Source organism: Ipomoea nil, unplaced genomic scaffold (assembly GCF_001879475.1).
Source record: "Ipomoea nil cultivar Tokyo-kokei standard unplaced genomic scaffold, Asagao_1.1 scaffold0415, whole genome shotgun sequence".
Taxonomy (NCBI): Eukaryota; Viridiplantae; Streptophyta; class Magnoliopsida; order Solanales; family Convolvulaceae; genus Ipomoea; species Ipomoea nil.
Genome location: NW_017616843.1, coordinates 1299548 through 1320142, shown reverse-complemented (window position 1 = coordinate 1320142; position 20595 = coordinate 1299548). Strand labels below are relative to the sequence as shown.

At 36.2% G+C, this 20595-nt stretch overlaps 2 protein-coding genes and 1 non-coding gene across 5 annotated transcripts; all 3 read right to left on the bottom strand.

Moving 5' to 3' along the window:
• Positions 1–592: 592 nt before the first annotated feature.
• Positions 593–3797, bottom strand: LOC109172366. The gene is made up of 3 exons (XM_019321562.1): positions 3000–3797; positions 1978–2415; positions 593–1156 (listed from the first exon to the last, which is right to left on the bottom strand). Exons 1-3 carry the CDS (start codon positions 3637–3639, stop codon positions 972–974), a joined length of 1263 nt encoding a protein of 420 aa, XP_019177107.1. The 5' UTR covers positions 3640–3797; the 3' UTR covers positions 593–971.
• Positions 3798–12320: 8523 nt separating this feature from the next.
• Positions 12321–12394, bottom strand: TRNAV-CAC. The gene has a single exon. It is a non-coding gene; the product is annotated as a tRNA-Val (tRNA).
• A 1804-nt stretch (positions 12395–14198) lies between these two features.
• Positions 14199–17194, bottom strand: LOC109172370 (transmembrane protein 64-like). Of its 3 annotated transcripts, XM_019321567.1 has the most exons (6): positions 16977–17194; positions 16367–16434; positions 15954–16226; positions 15544–15780; positions 15246–15463; positions 14381–14691 (listed from the first exon to the last, which is right to left on the bottom strand). In XM_019321567.1, exons 3-6 carry the CDS (start codon positions 16203–16205, stop codon positions 14439–14441), a joined length of 960 nt encoding a protein of 319 aa, XP_019177112.1. In that variant the 5' UTR covers positions 16206–16226; positions 16367–16434; positions 16977–17194; the 3' UTR covers positions 14381–14438. The 3 variants fall into 3 exon arrangements, with proteins under 3 accessions (XP_019177114.1, XP_019177112.1, XP_019177113.1); XM_019321569.1 differs by lacking the exon at positions 16367–16434 and having other exon boundaries at positions 14199–14691; positions 16977–17193; XM_019321568.1 differs by lacking the exon at positions 16367–16434 and having other exon boundaries at positions 15954–16238.
• Positions 17195–20595: the final 3401 nt, after the last annotated feature.

Below are 20595 nucleotides of genomic sequence, written 5' to 3'. Positions count from 1 at the left end.
TGTAAGTGATTTATACTTGCACTTCGATGTTCAATTATTTACGAAAATGCCACCGCATTTTTTTTAAGTTATTAGATCTGGACACGTGTCGCACGCTGATTCGTTCGCATTTCCCTCCTGAGCACTTATATATATATATATATATATATATATATATATAATTTAAATTTCACATCACTTCTATAATAAAAAATAGTTTTCAATAGTTCGGGTTCTCGAGCTAACCTGTTCGGACCATTGCCCTGTCGGTTTCGGTTTTATCGGGTTCAGGCTAAATTGACATCCCCAATTATAATTGAATGTTTATAATTCACGCAGACAACTCAATTGATTTTTACAACAACGTGAGTACCAATCACTATAATTTATCCCTTACTATCCTATCAGGCCAGAGTGATTGAGATTTTTTTAAAAAAAATCACCTTTGGTGGGGAAAAAATCATAATCATTAATCAAGCAAACACATTTCAACCTCATTTTCTTGCAGACTCATGCTTGTTTACAACTCTAGTACTCTACAAATACTCATAATACGATTGGATGCATTTCCTACTCATTTCTTTTATCGAATATCCTTTTCTCAATTTTAATCCAAATAAAAAGGATGCTCCAAGGCATCAAATTACTTGAATAAACCTTTCATCTTCAGAAATTATTTGCAGAAACCAAAAACCAACTACAAGTCATGATCGAGCTTAATTAGTGAAGCTGAAGTTGACTACATTCTACAAGTGCATTTCTGAGACCAAGTATTTGGCTATACCAGAATATTCACTAAAACCTGTCAGGCGCCTAGAATGGCTAAAAAAATAGGTGAGTTATCGGCAAATTGAACGAAAAAAATGAAACCGATGGGTATAAGTTATTAGCGGAGCAAACTGCCATATTGCCTCACTGTCTAATATACACCAATTGCGAACAGCACTTGAGAAAAGCAGCAGCAGATTGGCGGAATTGCCTAAACCAAATTCCTAAGAGTTTTGGTGAGTATCACCTGCTGTTGAATCTCCAGCACTTGATGTTAGTTGGTGGTTACTTGGTTGCGGCAGGTAAGAGTAGGCGGCCACCGAAATGCCAATGATGGCAGAAAGTCCCACACAACTCCATAGCCACTTATGCTGAGTCCTCCTCCGTTGTCTTTGCTTTCGTGCTGCATCTGCATGGTTTACGGCAGTAAAGAAATTAATTGATTCTGAATATCCAATGGACAATACAGGCATAATAAATTAAAGCCTGCTAATCTGCTATCACATTAAAATCAAAGATTCTTTTTTGAAACACATTAAAATCAATGATGATAAGTCAGCATCCCAACTTTCAGCTAAACGGTTCCATTATACACAACCACAATACCCAGCCCTCTCCTTCAAATCTGGCATATGTGCTGATACTTGCATCTCCCCAGTTCTCAACAAAACACAACATTCTTGCTTAACCACAAATACTTTGAAAAGAAATACTACAACTGTGTTTACGGATATCACATTTCTACTTACCCATTTGACTCTATTCAAAACTTTCTCTCTGCAAACTACCAAATTGTATGCCAAAAGACATGAATCCCAAAAGTTGGGAAGCAATAGATGGGCAGCCTGCTTATCTCTATATTATTATTGTAAGTGATATATTCTTAGAATGATAAAGATGGTATGTACACCATCAAAGAATTTAATGCTACACATTGATATCAGTAGGCTGCCCATCATTAATACAAGACAGTAGGCACTAAAAGAAAATAAGAAATAGTACATTGTAAGTCCATTTTGTAGTCTAAAACCAACAAGCCCCATTCTAAACCATAAAAGCTCTTCCTCTCTTCCCCACCCCTCTCCCCTCCGCTCTCTCTGTAAGATACCTACATAAATACATACTGACATACATGCATACACACACATATATCCTGCATATACAGCATTGCATGATCTGAAATTGCAAAGCAGGCAACTAGTAAAAGCAAGGAGAATCAAAGCAGCATACCAATGATTTCCTGATTCCTCTCTGACATTTCCCGATTAGCAGTCTCATAATACAATAACCTATCTCGCAGCCGAGAGATTTCCTGGTTTTTTGATTCAAGGATTGCCTCTGTAGCTAGTTCAGCTTCAGCACGTGATTGACCTTTTCCAATTGCTTCAGCAACAAATCTAGCAACAATTACTTCCTGCAAAAGATTCTCAATTGCGGCAGGCTCAATCTGCATACCACCAATGACAGCTGATGGCAAAGGGAGCGTTAAGCCTGCCTCAGATAGAACGTTACTGATTCTCTGCCACTGGCTGCACATCATATTAAGATCATCTTCAGCAGCCTTTCTTTTTTCAATTTCCTGGAGGAGTTGGAGCTTTGTGGTTTGCAGTTCCGATTCCATAGCAACGGTAAAGGAATGTACACTTGAAACAGACCCATCGGAGAACTCTGAGAATAACAATTAACAACATATAATTAGAATAACTTTATCTTAAAGGCTTATAACTATTTCAAAGCATGCCAGTTTAATTTTGTCTAAAGTCTCAAGTAATTAAGCAATTAACAATAAATTGTTAGTGTCAAATTATTTTACACACTGGATAATCTGATCTTGGAAGTTCCATTCACCTTGTTGGATGTTTTAAAGATTCACATAAACATAAAGTGCACAATGATAAAACATGAATCTCTCTGAGAATAACACAGGTGAAGAAAATTTTGCAATACTGCATACCACCGATGCATTTGAGACTTTGCAACAAATTAACAATTTGCATTCTTAAACCAATCTAACAGTTTCAATTTATCAATTTTACCAAACTGCAATTGACATAAAAACTGGACAAACATGTTCATAATTATCAACAACTAGATAGAATTGCATACAAAAGAAGCTATGTAAAGGGTAGATCGATATCTATATATGGAAAATACCCAGAAAAGCATAAATAAACACGCCAATAAGTATCAGTACTATAAAAACATAAAATTTCTAATAGTTTCTAATTTCTTAGGAAAAAAGAACAGTTTACCTTCACTTGCATCAAAAAAGTCTCCTTGAGCAGACGCAAAGCTCTGGCAATCAAGTCCTCTCGCCTCACTCGCACTTCCGACAATCGACAAATCACACTTCGGATCCAAAAACTCGTCGTATCTCTCCTCGAGCCCCTCGATTCTATCTCCAACCACTTCCGGAGTCCCAAAACAATCATCCTCCGCCAATTCCCCGTCCACATCACCAATGCACTGAAAAGTCAAATCACTCTCTTCGTATTCGTCTTCGTCGCCCTTCTTCTCCCCCTGCTCGCCTCCCTTCCTCCCCGAAACTTCAAATCCGTCGATTTTCCGGCTCGCCAAACCCCCTCCGCTGCGCCGCTTGCGATTGGCCACGTACGGCGAGGGCGAAATCGACGCGGAGAGCGTGTCGGGAATGGGAGCCGGTTCCGGAGTTATGTACAGAGCCGGAGATATGTATATGTGATTCGGAGCTTGAGGCTTTGTGTTCTCCGCCCCGTCTCCCCTCCCCTCCTCCTCTTCAGTAGCACCATTCCTACCAACACCGCGGTTGCTAAGTGTAGTCGTAATTTGGTTGGAATCCAAGGGCTTTTTGTACGAATCTCGAACGCGCGGTTCGAGTAGATTCTCTAGCGCGATGCTTGTGAAAGTCGGCATAACTGGCAGTACCGGCTGCTAGGGTTGGCTTACGACGCCGGCGAAGATGGAGGAGACTTGGCGGCTTCGCCCTCTACCTCTTTCTAGTATGAAAATGAAAGAGACGAAATGTAAAGATGTTACTGTGCTTGGGGACTTGGGGTTTTAGAGATGGCATTTTCGGCGGAGAATTAAAACTACTCCCAGTCCCATATATATAATTCCTCTTTCCGTTTTCGACTCTATGTATGTATCTGAGTTTGTGTAGAACTTCTTATCCTTGTCATGTGACTCTTTATTTCTTATCCTTATCACACTTTGAATAATTCCTCTTTCCGTCCTCATTATTAGGACTCTATGTATCTGAGTTTGTTTAGAACTTCTTATCCTTGTCAGAATGTGACTCTCTACTTCTTATCCTTATCACACTTTGACTCTCTATTGTATATATATTCACATCTGATCTCATTGTAATCATGTTCAGAAAATACAATACAATAAGTTCTCATCTGGTATCAGTTAGCTAGGATTTTGTGATTCATAAAATCAAAATCAAAAAATCAAAATCAAGATCCGGTGAGTGTCACGTCTTTGCTGACCTTCAAGAAACATACTATCATTTAGCAGTAGCTTAATCTTTGTTTTGTGGTCCACCAAAGTTGGTATTCTGCTTTGCTTTGTTTTTGAAATCAAAGCTGGGGAGTTGTGATTTCGTAACTTAAAAAAAAAAAAAAAAAAAAAAAAAAAAAAAAAAAAAAAAAAAAAAAAGAAGATGCAGTGCTGCAGTGGCAACCTTCATTATGGTGGAGGTCAGCAACGTGGCTTTGATGATCCGTGTCAAATTTGCAAAGGTTTCGGCCACACAGAGTCAATTGTTTTGGCGCTATGATGATCCGTGTCAATTTTGTAAATGTTTTGGTCACACGGGAGTCAATTGTTTTTGGCGCTATGATGATCCGTGTCAAATTTGTAAACGTTTTGGTCACACGGGAGCCAATTGTTTTTGGCGCTATAATGATCCGTGTCAAATTTGTAAAAGTTTTGGTCACACGGGAGTCAACTGTTTTCGGCGTTATTCAGGGGCTCCGGGTTCTCAGGCTAATTTGGTGTTTCAGAATGGTTTAGGTGCTAAAACCTCGTCAAATTCTCATACTTGGGTTCCAGACACTGGAGCCACAAATCATGTAACTCCAAACATCGCTGCCCTTTCTACATCGGAGAAGTACACTAGTAATGACACTTTACGTGTCGGTGACGGTATGAGTTTATCTATTAGTCATGTTGGTCATGCCTCTTTTAATACCCCTTCTAGATCATTTACATTGTCTAATATACTTCACATTCCACGTTTGTCTAATTCTTTATTATCTATTCAGAAGTTTGCATCCGATAATAAAGTCTTTTTTGAGTTTCACCCCTCCTTTTTTATTGTGAAGGATATCAATACCAAGGAAATACTTCTTCGGGGCAATAGTTCGGGGGGACTATACACACTTTCATTACCTAGTTCGTCTCCGTTAGCATTTCTTTCCGCTCGTGCCTCGGCTTTCACTTGGCACAATCGTCTGGGTCATCCTCATAACCGTGTTCTTAGCCATATACTTCGATCTTATTTGGTTAGTGGGTCTCGTGATAATATTCGTTGTCATAATGCTTTATGCAATGCGTGTCAATTAGGCAAATCTGCCCGTTTTCCCCTCCCTCGTGTTGCTTCCTCTAGTTCTCAAGTACTAGATCTTATTTACACAGACATTTGGGGTCCTGCGCCCACTTTATCTACTTCTGGCTTCCGTTATTTTCTGATCTTTGTGGATGACTATTCCCGTTATACATGGTTCTTCCCTATGAAATTAAAGTCTGATCTTTATGTCATCTTTGATAAATTTCGCACTCTTGTTGAACGGTCTTTTAATTGCAAAATAAAGGCCATTTAGTCTGATTTAGGTGCTGAGTACAAAAAGTTGCATTCTTCGTTTGTTCAATTAGGAATTCAACATAGACAATCATGTGCCTATACACATGAACAGAATGGTCGTGTTGAATGAAAACATCGTCACATTGTTGAAACTGGTCTGGCTCTTCTAGCTCATGCCTCTGTTCCTTTGAAATTTTGGGATTTTGCCTTTGAGACTGCTGTCTATTTAATTAACAGAATGCCATCTTCTGTATTAAATAACTTCAGTCCTCATCTCCTGTTACATAAATCCCCTCCTTCCTATCTTTTTCTTCGTGTCTTTGGGTGTTTATGCTACCCTCATCTTCGACCATATAATCGTCATAAGATGTCATACAGGCCTTCTCCATGTGTCTTCCTAGGTTATCCTGAGTCCTTTAGGGGGTACAGATGCATGGACTTACATACTAATAAGATTTACACATGCAGGCATGTCAGATTTGATGAAAAAGTTTTTCCCTTTGCTACTAAAACTTCTTTGCAGGATCTATCTACTCCGTTTTCTGGACCTTGGGCAGAATCTGTTCTCAGTCACAGCACACCTATTCCTGCTGTGTCCAATAATGAGCCGCCAGAACCGCCGCTACCAGCTTCATTCGAACCAGCCGTGGATCCCGGACAGGATGCCTCGTCGAGTGATCATATGGAGCCCGTTGCTCGCCAGCGAGGCCGTCCACGTGGGCGATCCACCAGGCCCAATGTCCGTACTCACTCTATGGCCACTCGCAGCAATGCCGATGCTCCTCTTTTTGCTCTAGCAGCTCAGGTGCATCCCGCGGAACCCACATGTCACTCTCAAGCTGTCAAATATCCTAAGTGGCGTGAAGCCATGGACCAAGAATTCAATGCTCTCCTGCATAACCACACATGGTCTCTAGTTCCACCCACTGCAGGTATGAATATTATTGGTTGTAAATGGGTGTTTCGTACGAAGAGAAAGGCCGATGGTGCTATTGAAAGGCATAAAGACAGGCTAGTTGCGAAAGGTTTTAATCAGGTTCCAGGCCAGGACTTCTTCGACACATTTAGTCCAGTGGTAAAGCCTACGACTGTAAGACTCCTTCTATCTCTAGCTTTATCATCTGGGTGGTCTATCAAACAGCTAGATGTTCATAATGCTTTTCTGAATGGTAATCTGGCTGAAACAGTTTATATGAAGCAACCCCCTGGTTATATTGATGTTAACTTCCCGAATCATGTTTGTTTGTTAAAAAGATCTCTGTATGGGTTAAAACAAGCTCCTAGAGCCTGGTTTAATCGACTACATACGTTCTTACTATCAGTTGGCTTTCAAGCATCCAAGACAGACGTCTCTCTGTTCTATTACTCTAAAGACTCTGCTTTGGTTTATCTATTGGTGTACGTGGATGACATTCTTGAAATGGAAAGTGATCAGGGTATTATGTCTCAGCTCTTGTCCAAACTGTCTGCTACATTCAAAATCAGAGATCTTGGTGAACCAAATTTCTTTCTTGGTATTGAAACAGTTACGAGTGACAATGGAATTATTTTATCTCAACAACGATATATGAATGATATTTTAAAACGGGCTGGAATGTCTGAATGCAAACCCCTTTCTACACCTATCTTTATCTCGAAAACTGTCCCCTTCAATTTAGATCTATATGATGATCCGACACAGTACAGGAGTCTAGCTGGAGCACTGCAATATCTCACTGTCACACGACCTGACCTATCATTTGCAGTTAATCAGTTATGCCAACATATGCATGCTCCCACCATGTCACACTGGGAGCAGCTCAAACGGGTACTCAGGTATGTTAAGGGAACAGTTGATCATGGTTTACGCATACGACGGTGCTCATCTAGAGACATTCATGCCTTCTCTAATTCTGATTGGGCTGGTTGTCCTGAGGATCGAAAATCCACGAGTGGTTTTGCTGTTTTCTTGGGGAGTAATCTTATGTCCTGGGTTTGCAAGAAACAGAGAACTGTTGCTAGGTCATCCACTGAGGCTGAATACAAAGCTCTTGCAGATGTTTGTGCTGAAGTTCTATGGATTATGTCATTACTGCGTGAGATACAGATTCCGGGTATTTCCATTCTAAAATTATGGTGTGATAATCTAGGAGCTACATATATGAGTGCCAACACAATCTTTCATGCGCGCACCAAGCATGTGGAGATTGGTTATCATTTTGTTCGTGATCGAGTAGCTTCGGGCGATATTCATGTCAACTTCATCTCCACAAAGGATCAACTTGCTGATATCTTCACCAAAGCTCTACCTGGACCTAGATTTTCTTCCCTAAGGGACAAGCTACAGGTTACTAGTATACACTGTGCTTGAGGGGGAGTATTAGGACTCTATGTATCTGAGTTTGTTTAGAACTTCTTATCCTTGTCACACTGTGACTCTCTACTTCTTATCCTTATCACACTTTGACTCTCTATTGTATATATATATTCACATCTGATCTCATTGTAATCATGTTCAGAAAATACAATACAATCAGTTCTCATCCTCATCCCCGACAAGAAATTACATATATTCCCGTCTTTATTTTTCAAAAATTTGCCGACAAGACAAATTGTCATCCCGGCAAGGGACCGCATGGTTTATTATGTAATAATAATAATAATAATAATATCATCATTATTATTATTATTATTATTATTATTATTATTATTATTATTATTATTATTATTATTATTATTATTATTATTATTATTATTATTAAAGTTAATTGTAAGAAGAGCAATCCTACATCTACTCCTATTTTATACACCCAATGAGGTATCATCCAATGATTTTTTTCACCTCTTAACTAGGACGGAGCCATAAAATTAGTTTTTTTTTTTTTTTTGTGTGTGTGTGGGGGGGGGGGGGGGGGGGGGCAAAGTTTAAATAACAATAAAAATGTCAATTACCAAATATCAAACAGTCATAATAAAGTTTTGAAAACCAAAGACGTCATATATATTAAAATGTCATATCAGGATTAACTCGTATGGGCAGCTCAACTGGTCACAGAGGTGAAACTTTAGAAGAATGACTAGGGATCAAGTCTCACCAGAAGCAGTGTGGGCACCTCACTGCGCATCGGTCTAACCTCTGTGGTTCATGTCGGGTTGGGGTTCTTCCTTTTGGTTGATGTTCAGTTGAGTTACCATGATTTACATCCTCCCAAATGCTCTGTTGGGTTGGGATTCTTCCTTTTGGAAGATGTTCAGTTGAGTTACCATGATTTACATCCTCTCAAATGCTCTGTCGGGTTGGGGTTCTTCCTTTTGGAAGAATGTCATATGAGATTACACGTAAAAACGGAAGGTGAATACTTAAGGGATCATTTATGATATAATTAAAATTTGAAGATAAAAATTGATAGATATCAATATATAATCAATGAACCATATATAGAATTGACTCTTACTATTTTATTTTTTTTTAAAGCCAAAATAACGATGAATATTATTAAGCCAGGAAATCCGAAATCAGTGTAATTAATTATTTTCTCTTTCGATTCTGGAAGGCGTTGACCGAACAAGTTATGATGGATTGTGGGGTTACATGTAAACGAATACTCGTTTTTCTTGCAGCTTATATATATTTTTATTTATTTTAAAATATGGTTTGTTGGTCAAAAATTGCCTACTGTTATATTTTAAAATTTGATATTTTTATATCATTTGATAATTATGTCTAATTGTAATACCTAACAATAATAAAAACAATTTAATTATCTTGAATAAGTATTGATAGGATATATACCCGAGTATACATACCCATACGTGCTCAGAAAATACTTCGAATATAGAGAGAAATATTTACTGACCACCTCCGACCCTATCAAGATTCACCTGATCTGACCTGAAATAAGGCCCCTTAGCTCGATATATCAGTTTCTGCACAATGGATTATAAACCTCGATCCTGATTCGACAACGTGGCTAAGGTTTCCCGAGTCCATGTTCCAAGTACTAAAAGACAAATATAAATAGCAACGCTCATTCCAGATACACCAAATATGGGTTAAGCAGATATTTCATCACACGTGGACATCCCTCCTAAGTTTCCGAGATCGTCGAGTGCATGAGGAACACGTCCCACACATGCGAATCCCCGGCATGTGTCTCTTCCAAGCTCCTATAAATACTACACTTAATGCCTGTGGAGGGGCAATTTTAGAGCATTTACTCCTAGAACACCTAAACGCTCGGGACCATCCAACCCTCTGTCTTAGTTACTCAAGCTACTATAGTATAATCTCTACTCGTATCCATATACCCAAGAGTATTTACCACATCAATTTGGCACAGTCTGTGGGGAACAGTACTATTGGCCACAAGTTTGGCCCCACGTCCCCGATCATGCATCCTCAGCCCGTTTTCATTGGTGAAGGGGATTCCGCTCGTGCAACGTTCGACCTTCGCTCCCGATTGCCACCTCGACAAGCCTTTACTCAGATGTTTAAGGTCGGACCAATCACGCTTAATTCAATCAACTTCAATGTGGTCAACAAAAAGTGATATTTTCCCATTCGCCCCGAGTACAATCGCCTCTATGAGGTGAGCGAACTCAACATATTATTAATGTAATAGTCACAAAGCTGAAGTATTTATTATGCATTCATGAAGAACTTATTGTGCATTACTGAAGAAGTCTACGTGTGTGTGCGTATGTATGGTCTGACTCCAATTAGAATCACTCCCCAGGTGAGAACGTGTGGTCAACTATGGGTCATTGAAATCAACACAATTCACGGTTGTGATCAAATCATCGTAGTATACTAATTAGAGCTAATTAAGGGCAAGGAAAACTGCTCCAAAGGGCAATTTGGTTAGTCAACTAGCTTCCCAACAGGTTCAGTAGACATGTTGAGCAGTTTCGTTTTACTGATGGGCCTATTCAACGAGTCTTTGAACCCGTTTATATGCCCCATGACCGTTGAGTAGTATTTGATTATTTGCTTGGCCCCTGTCGTGCATTCTATACTAAACGCCATGCATCGATTACTCTCTAGTTTGATTATTAGCTTGGTCTAGACTGTGCATTCATATTGCTTTGATCGTGCATTCCTATACAGAATGCCATGCATTTCGATACCGAATGTCATTTATCGATAACTGTCTGGTTGTGCATTCAAACATAGTCCAACATCATACGATGGACATCTCAATGTCCTACGATGCACAACACTAAGTGCATTAAATGCACAACTCACCAACCTACGATGCACAACTCACAATACCGGATTGCACAATGAATACACAAGAATGCACGTATTCCCCAAAATGTGAACATATACACCAACATCTAAATATAGGCAATAACCCAAAAAATAATAAATACTGATCATTTTTCATGGATGAACACTCAATCAATGATGAAAATTGCTACTCTAATTCGCAACAATGATGATCCAAAAAAAATAAAAAATAGAAAACAAATCGTCACATATGCAACAGTTAAAAAACAAAAAGAAAAAGACATTACTATCCCCATTATAAAAAAAAAAAAAAATTCACTCCATATCATACAAGATTAGACTTTACGTTTTCACATGGAGAGTAGTTATCATTTAAACGCAATTATATATATAGGATTCGACTTGTATGAGAATCATACCGGGTAGAATCCGCAATTACTAAACATTATCTAAAAGATAATTTATTTTCTATTTTATTTAAATACAGCATAAACAATTCCAAATTTTGATTTTTAAGTTTAAATAATAGAATCAACGCTAAAATTTTAAAATTAAACTCATGACAATTCACACCTATAGTCCTATAGACCATTTGGTTGAATCTAAATAAATAGATAAAAAAATCATTATGAATTTAACATACATACGTAATACGTTACGTTGTGAGCACGAATATTGATTAGTCATTTTCCCACCCATGTTTTCAACGGCCAACCGCCAACCTCCGGAATTTTAATCACGCGGCAATTGAAAGAGTACGTCCAAGGCTAGGTATGTTATTCAAAATTCAAATTATATTGTCCTTACTATCTACATCTATAAACTTAATAATAGTCAATAAAGTTATACTCCTAACTCAAACTAAAAAATATTAATGTAATTGTCTGGTAAATAGTTCATATTATTTTGATTTTAATATTTTTTATTTTTTTATTTTTTACTTTAATCTTTATTATGTCATTTACTTTTTCAAAATACTCATGCATTCCGTTAGTGTATACCTTACTACCTTAGTAACGAAATATTCCGTTAATTATTTATTATTTTAACTTACTAATTGAATTTCATAAGAAATATTTAAATTGACATAATTGTTAAACATATACTATGAATATCAGAGTGTATTAAAAAATACAATATAAAATTTAACATGAATTTTGGTCAATATACAATATATATTTTTGAAATATTTACTTTTATGAAAAATTCAATAGTCGCATTGATATACGCCAGGATATTGAATAATACTTTGATAAAATTTTAAATACTAATTTAAAAATACACATTGAACATTGGACTATTTGCGCAATGCGCATGTGGTAACCAGTTTATTTAATGAACTCAAAATTAATAAATGAACACATTTACAACATATCTTGAAAAATGAGAAAATCGTTAACTTCCTTCATGATTTTATAATTTTTTTTTTTTAAACATGACCTAAATGTTGAAGATTAATTAAATTATTCAGAATTAAATCGAGTACTATTGTTCTATTATTATTATATCAAATATAAAAAAAAAAAAAGAAATCCAACATTCATATATAGTAATGCGAACATCTCCGTGTATTAAATTTGTCTGAGCCCGGGTTCGAACCGGGGACCTTTAGTGTGTGAGACTAACGTGATAACCAACTACACCACCCAGACAAGCTTGTTAATTTGCGCAAATATATAACACTAATACAAAAAAGAACATGACTTTTAGGGGGCTTTTGATTCACAGAATCTTGGATTACCCCGAGGTAATAGGTTATTCTTATCTTGCAAATTTCTCTTAGTTCAAAAAATGGGTCTCACTTCTACAGCAATTTATATCGTGCACCAGGACGCATATTGCATTGTGCGCCCTGGTGCAAAACAACGTCGTTTTGTACTTTTTTTTTTTTTTGAAAATTCCGCTTTTTGTGTCGGCGGTTAACTTTTTAAAAAATTCTCATGTTTCGAAAATGTACATAATTATATAACATAATGTACATAATTGTATAACATAATACACATACTCTTTTTTGAAAAGATAATACACATAATATAACATAATATACAATACACATAAACTCTTAAAATAATACACATAAACTTTTAACTCTTAAAAAAATTCATTGTTTCGGATGTACACATATAACATAATTGTATAAAAAAATATACATAATGTACATAATTGTATAACATAATGTACATAATTGTATAATATAATGTACATAATTATATAATATAATGTACATAATTGTATAACATAATGTACATAATTGTATAATATAATGTACATAATTATATAACAGAATACACGTACACTCTGTCGCGTCAACTCCCCACACAACTTAACAAAACGACGTCATTTTGGGAGGCGCAGAGTGCACATTACTATGTGCGCCGTAGTGCACGGTATAACGATTGCACTTCCACATCACCTAATTTGCAATTCATTTACTATCCAGTATACTCACTACACTCTACAAATCCAATCAACATTCAAAAGTGGGCTCAAACTTCACGTCACTTTAAAAAATTAATATCTTTTTCTCAATAAATATTATTTTCTCATCAACATTATTAATTTATATCAATATGTAAATTACATTTAAATATTAAAAATATAATCCAAAAACATAATTTTTTTTTATATAAAGTACTTTTAAATATTAAAAATAGAAATATTGAAAATCTAAAAACATCATTTTTAAAAAACAATTTAAAAAAGTATTCGTACTATGTATATAACCGAATGCAAATTATACTACAAATTATTTTTATCTAAAATAATTCGTGTTATTAATTCGAATTGCGATTTGAATTGTAAAACTAAATCTCAAATGAATCTTACAAATTCAAAATAATTAGAATCATTAAAATTAATAAGTACAAATTTGAAGACATTAAATCAAAAAAAAATTAAAAATTTAGCACACAAAATAAACAAACGAAACTAGTAAACAAAATAAAAAAGAAAAGAAAACAAAATAAATAAAGAAACAATTTTTTTTAAAAAAAATGGTATAAATGCCGCCGCAGCTGCGATTGCGGCAACTTTTGTACGGATGGCAAATTTACAATTCAACTAAGCAATAAAAAAAAATATAAATGTTATTAGCAAATGCCACATTATCTTGACAATCTCTTCTTTGCTGGGCTAAATAGCCATTGAGGTTGAATTTAGATTTTTTTTATATAGTAGCAATGTAGCATTAATGATCCATTGCGTGTCTATGTGGCGCTCACGTGCCACACACCCGTCTTCTTATCACTAAATGGTGAGGTTTTTCACCCTTTTTAATCTCCTCCATTGAAGATGCCCTTAAGGGAATATCAGATTTGTAATTCATTCTCACTGAACGGTGAGGTTTTTCACTTTTTGAAATTAAGTGAAAAAATAATTGTAATTCTCTCTTAAGTAAAAACATTAATGGTCAATTATCACATTAGTAAACATCGAGTATAATTCTAAACAATAGTATTTGAAGTTTGAAACATAACTATATACAAATTTTGCACTTAAATTTCATGACCAAACAATACAAAACAATACCTGTTAGTTACAGATATCCCATCTTATGAAACACAATCACTTTCCATTTGTTCTTTATCATTGTTCAAGTTACACACAAAAGGGCTTCAATACTCTTACAACAGCCTCAGAATTATATACAGCAGTGTTATTCTAACCAAAATCAAGGGTCTAAGAGAGCCCCTTATACTACAAGGATGAGATATAACCATGCTTAGGCTTTTCTGGGGGAAGTTTTTGCATCTCGAATTTGTCGTGGCTGGAGGTGGAGCCTTGGGCACCCATCGTTGCCTGCCCGTTCAGCTTTCTCTTTGCGTATACTGTAAAAACGACTGTGGTGATGATTGCGACAATGAAGGAGATAACGTTCGCTATGATCTCCACGGGAGTTAGACGATGGTTTCCATATTTGACATCAGCAAATGTCCTTATAAGACGCCCACTGCAGACAAATTCAAAGGAAGTTGAGACGAAAACTATCAATCGGGGTACTAAACTACGAGGATCTTCATCATAATTGTATACCATGTTTATCAAAATTTTTAATGATGTTCATTTCTTTTCAAGTAAAGTATCATTGTAAGGAAAGTGACTTGTAATTATGTGTTGGGCAAAGACCGGTGATCCAGCACCACGTGGGCAAATTGTTGGGCGGAGGCCTGAAGGGTCAAGTCCAGCACCCTACCTCCTGCCTCTCGAAAATGTGGCGGTATAAGAAAATAAAGTTGAGCCTTCGCTACTAGCTATAGCTTTTGGCATAGTGGTAGCACCACGTGGGCAAATTGTTGGGCGGAGGCCTGAAGGGCTAAGTCCAGCACCACGTGGGCAAATTGTTGGGCGGAGGCCTGAAGGGTCAAATCCAGCACCCTGCCTCCTGCCTCTCGAAAATGTGGCAGTATAAAGAACTAAAGTTGAGCCTTAGCTACTAGCTATAGCTTTTGGCGTAATGGTAAGCGTTTGATCCTAACAATATAAGCTGATGCAGGGGAGAGGTACCTGTAGATGTAGAGGAAGGCTTCGGGAATCATTCCTGCAATCGACCCCCACAAATATGGCCAGAATCTCATGCTGGTTACCACTACAGCATAATTAAAGATGGTATATGGAAAAGGCGAAATTCGAAACAACGTAACGACTTGAAATTGGTGCCACGAACTCCCCTCTCCAGCCAATCTAATAACAGCGGCTTGCTGAGGCCATTTTTTTAGCCATTGCTACAGAACCAATAAATCAAACGTTAAAACAAAAATAAACACGCAAGCATATCAACTAAGCGGGTTTTATGGCGTCTTACATGGATCCTGTCTCGGAAGAGCAAGCCAATCATGTAAGGAAGGAGCATTCCAATCGTCGTTCCAACCATGATTATGATAAAGCCAAGACCATATCCAAAGATCATTCCCGCTAACCACATCGAAGGGCCCGAAGGAATCAGGAAGACTGGGAATAATGCCAAAGAAGCTACAAGGATAAGTGCTAGCACTGGACGACCAAATGCTGTGGCTTCCCATCGTAAGATTGGAATCAGTACCTATGTGAAAAAAAAATGACGGGTAAAAGAATATATCAAGATAAGTCTTCAACAATAACGTAGCATTGCAGTAATCTAATTACTAAAACCAAACTAATTTCATAACGAAAAATTTGATACGAAACTAAACTAGGACACAGGAACGAATTAAATGAATTAATGAAATGACACACCTTCTCGAATAGAAAAGGAACTCCCCACTTTATGAAGATTAAGAGAGCTACTATACATATAAAGCACCACATTAGTGCCTTGGACCACCATTTTATCGCTCTTTTTCTCGTTTCCACGGGTGATTGCAATATATATGGTTCCGTAATTCTTGGTTCATCATTTACAACTAGCCTGACATATTCACTGTCATCTTTTACTTGGCTCCCACTATTCGAGTGCTTTCTTTCTAAATCCTCAGCTGAATCTGGCATCTCCTATTTGACACCAGAAACCTGCAAATGAAACTGCAGATATATATGGAATCCATTAACGCCACTTTCTTGTAACGAAAAGAGAAAAGATAATGCATATGTTCCATGACTTCCACTCAAAACTGGGTTAATAAGTAAAGAATATAAAGAAAAATCAGAACCTTCAAAAACTTAAAATTTGAACCAACTTGCTAAGTCACTTCTATATGAAGCTAAGCCAATCAAATATCTGCAAGAAACAAGCAATTATAGAAGTCTTTTCACAGAGTATCATCTACAAAGACACATCAAGAAGAAACTTTTCCTTAAGGGCAACCTACAATAGTATATCTGCAGGTTCAAAGTACACAAAATGGAACCCCCCCCCCCCCCCCACCCACCCACCCTCAAGTCTATGGTCTGCAAAGTCTTGAATTTCTTATCATTAAGGGGAGCATAAAATTTATGATTACATCTGAGCTAATATTACTGAAACCCATGTTCCAACTTCAGATATGCTATGTAATTTTAAAGGTCTATCTGTTAATCAATCCTAAAACCTCCACCTTGACCTCAAATTCAAACTAAAACACCAGAGAAATCGCAAAAATCCCAAACCCATATCTAAAAACTCAAGAATCATGTTTTCTTCAACTTCCAATTCACAAAAAAATCTCTCAGAAAAAAGAAGCAGAAGCAAGAAACAGCATCCAATTCCCATCAAACAAAACTTTACCACAAGAACAAGATTAAAAAAAAAAAAAAAAAAAACATCCATGAATGTAAACTCACCAGTATAGAGAGAGAAATTGAAGAACCCGTAGGGCAGTAGAAGGGTGAAAGGTATGGTGAAGAGCAGGGAGAAGTTGTTCGAGTTTGTTGGGTTTCTTTGTTCAACTTTCGTGTAAAAAATTGAACCGTTAGTTGGGAGAATTCATAAAGGGAGCTACGCTATAGCTTCTTAGCTTGAGAATATTATGATTTTCTTTTGAAATTTCTTTGGTAAAGGTATTATAATATTATTTTTCATTTATTTAATCTTTCTCTCTGGTCTCTGCTTTTTCCATTTTTTTAAAAATATGAATTAACTCGGACATTAAGGAAGCTTGCGTGAACTGAAAGACGCGCCAGCAGCCATCTTGACTTGACTTTCACAATATTCTCTGTTCTAGACAAATTTATGGGGATTATTTTGGGCCTTTTTTTTTCTCATTAAATTTAACTATTTCATCTGATTCAGTTAGCGAAATTTGATTAAAATTATTTTAATTTAATTTTTTTATAATATTAAATTTAGTATTAGTATACAAAATTTATACATTTAAAAACTACTATTAAATACAAAAAAATAAATTTAAAAATAAGTAAAAATATTAAAAAAAAAATAAACAAAAAAATAGTTGATTTGACCAATGAATAAGACAGATAAAATGTGACAGAAGAAGTATTAATCTTCCTATCTTGACATATTAATAAATTCTTTATAGGGAAAATTAGAATTTATGCTCTGCAGATATATATCAATTATAAATGTCACTCTTTGATTCTAAGTGTTATAAATATTCCTTTTGAATCATCAAAATGTAATTATATATTGCCCTCGTGTATTGTAAATTATATTTATTAATTATTTAAAAATTTAATTGACTATCATAAATTTAAAAAGAATTCATTTTATTATACTTAAATATAAAAAATTGAATGAAATAATTTCACGTTAAAATGTGAGTATTAAGAGATAAATTTAATTTTATTAAGACGAATTAAAACCATAAAATAGTGTTTTCAAAAAAAAATACATAAAATAGTCAACGCGTTTGCTATACAAATTAAAACCGGGACCAAACTAAAAATAATATAAAATATATATTATTATAACAAATTAACAAAATATCAAATAAATAAAATTTCCCATTTTCTGGCCGGAACACGTGACACGCCAATTCCAATTTGCGGTTGAAGAGCACAGTGATTAATAACAACACAACATCCATTGACTGTTGTCCTCTTAGTAATAAATAAAGAATAAAGGAAATGAAAGTTTTAAAAGGTGATGGAAAAAAAGTGTTAAATAGTTCATTAAATTTAAAAAGTATGTAATGAAATTATTAAAATATGTTGTAAGTATACATAGTTAGTACACATTAAAATCTATGTTGGCTATTTTATTTTATTTTATTTTAAATAGATTTAAGCTAGATTAAGCTCTTTGGACCATTTCCTATCATATGATATTTATTTGAATGACTATCAATTATTTGTTACATGAAAAGGGAAGTCAGCAGAACTTGTATTTGGTGGATGCTTATTATGAGGATTTCAAAATAAAAAAGAGTGGTTGTGGTTCTTTGAAGCAAATGGGATGCTATTAATATGGATCAAGCTGGTGGAGTAATTATTACTATAAAAGGAAGGCATTCCATTATGAAAATTGACGAATTGAGAACTAGCAAATTGAGAGAAAGGAAATCCTATACAGTGCTATTATTTTAATTTATTTTATTACATTGTTCTATGTGGATTTTATTCTGAGTTGTACTGTCTGTACCTGGGTCAGCTGAAACTTTGTTGGAAAAAATAGCATTAAAATGGCATATAATGACATGTTAAGTGGCTATTTTGTGGTACAATTATTAGTGGGGTCCACTTCCGATTTGGATCGGGTCAAAGTGGATTCGGATTCTTCGTAGTGAGACGAAGAGATTGATATATTGTACGCTCAAAACGGATATTGGGTGAATGAGATATTGATTCTCAAAGTAGACCCATTGAGTTGGAAAAATGAAGGGAAAAAGTGAGCTTTTGTCCCACATTGGTTTGGAAAGAGGATTTGACCCCCCTTTTATACAAGAGTTTTTTTTAGAGCTTGTAGAATTGTATAGCATAGAGGCTCTCTTGCGCGGGGGGGAGAGGTGCAAATCAAATTCCAACTAGAAACGAGATCAAAAGGCTTGATTCAAGCCAATTAAGCTCGAGCTTGTGTGCGCGGGCACGAATGTCGTCCAATTTGGCTAAGGTTATGCCAACTTTTCGGTATCAGTTTAAGCCACTTGACAGCTAGGTGGCCGAGAGCAACACGAGACTTGCTCTCGTGCTCGCCCTGCCAACTTTTCGGTATCAGTTTAAGCCACTTGACAGCTAGGTGGCCGAGAGCAACACGAGACTTGCTCTCGTGCTCGCCCAGCCGAGAGCAACACGAGACTTGCTCTCGTGCGCACCCAGCCGAGAGCAACGCGAGAGTTGCTCTCATGCTCACCTGGCCGAGAGCAACTCGAGAGTTGCTCTCGTGCGCAGCGCGAGGTTGAAACTTCGGTCTACCAGATACGTCTCTGGACAGTTGGAGATTTAATTCATCCGTTACAGAATTAATTTCTGTATTTGATTTTTGAATTAAATCTGCACTAAAGACCAGCTGTTTCAGATGTTACAAGGCTGGTGTTAATGGCCTAGTTAAATGCTATTTGATGTCCTACGTCCCTATATAAGAAGGAGGGTAGCAGCAGTGTTTCTACACGGATTGAGAACAACACACACAACACAGAAACTTCGTTTTCCCAGCTCCAAAAATCTCTGCTCCTACTCCATTCTTGAAGCTGTGTTCTGCACGTGCTCTAGTTCGCCGGGTTCGTTCGTTTGGGTGCTCAAACGTCGAACCGTTGTACGTTTTATCCTGGGAAACCTAGGTCACAACGCTCCTAGCACTTTTGGGAGGTGGCAAATAAGGTTTTAAGGAAAGACAAGCACTTTGCCTAACTCGTACATTTCTTTCTTCCTTCTCTTTCTTTCTTGTTTTGGATTATGCTTTTAAGCAAAAATCCGTTCTTTCTTGTTAATTTGGAATTATAATCTAAGGATTATATTCTCTTTTTGGTTGATATATATTGGTATATCTTTTTTCGTAGATATACATTTATATATAACCGTTGGGTCCGTCTTATATATATTTGTGTGTATATATATATTTCGGATACATATATCCAATAATATTTTATATATATTTCGTGTGTATATATATAAATATTATTTTATGGATATTAAATCGATTGTGGTTCATTATCACCAACAAATTTCACTTGAAGATTGTTAAGGTATGCACGGTTCAGTCCTTCCTAGGTGTTAGGAAGGGTTGGGGTAGTAACGGCTGATAGCCATTTGTACTTACCTCTTGTAAAACTCTTTGGTGAACATCTATAGTGGATTGAGCAGATGTGGGTTACCCTGCAGACGTAGGGGAAGGGCTCTGAGCTGCGTAATAATTTATTGTGTACTTGATTTATTTTCTACACTTAATATTCGTTATTTATTATTGATAAATGACTAAATTAATGGACATGATTATAACTTAATATAAAATCAAGTAGAACATTAGTATCGCCTTGTATTCAAGATTCACGGTACACTTTGATATTTG

Bases quoted from the DNA above. Each gene is read 5' to 3' on its own strand.
- LOC109172366 (XM_019321562.1), bottom strand. From the start codon at position 3,639: ATGCCGACTTTCACAAGCATCGCGCTAGAGAATCTACTCGAACCGCGC. The intron at 2,416-2,999 runs GTAAACTGTTCT...TGTTATTCTCAG, and splicing joins CTTTTTTGATGCAAGTGAAG to AGTTCTCCGATGGGTCTGTT. The intron at 1,157-1,977 runs GTATGCTGCTTT...TAAACCATGCAG, and splicing joins GAGGAATCAGGAAATCATTG to ATGCAGCACGAAAGCAAAGA.
- LOC109172370 (XM_019321567.1), bottom strand. From the start codon at position 16,205: ATGCCAGATTCAGCTGAGGATTTAGAAAGAAAGCACTCGAATAGTGGG. The intron at 15,781-15,953 runs GTGTGTCATTTC...TTTTTCACATAG, and splicing joins TTCCTTTTCTATTCGAGAAG to GTACTGATTCCAATCTTACG. The intron at 14,692-15,245 runs GTACCTCTCCCC...ATTTGTCTGCAG, and splicing joins GCCTTCCTCTACATCTACAG to TGGGCGTCTTATAAGGACAT.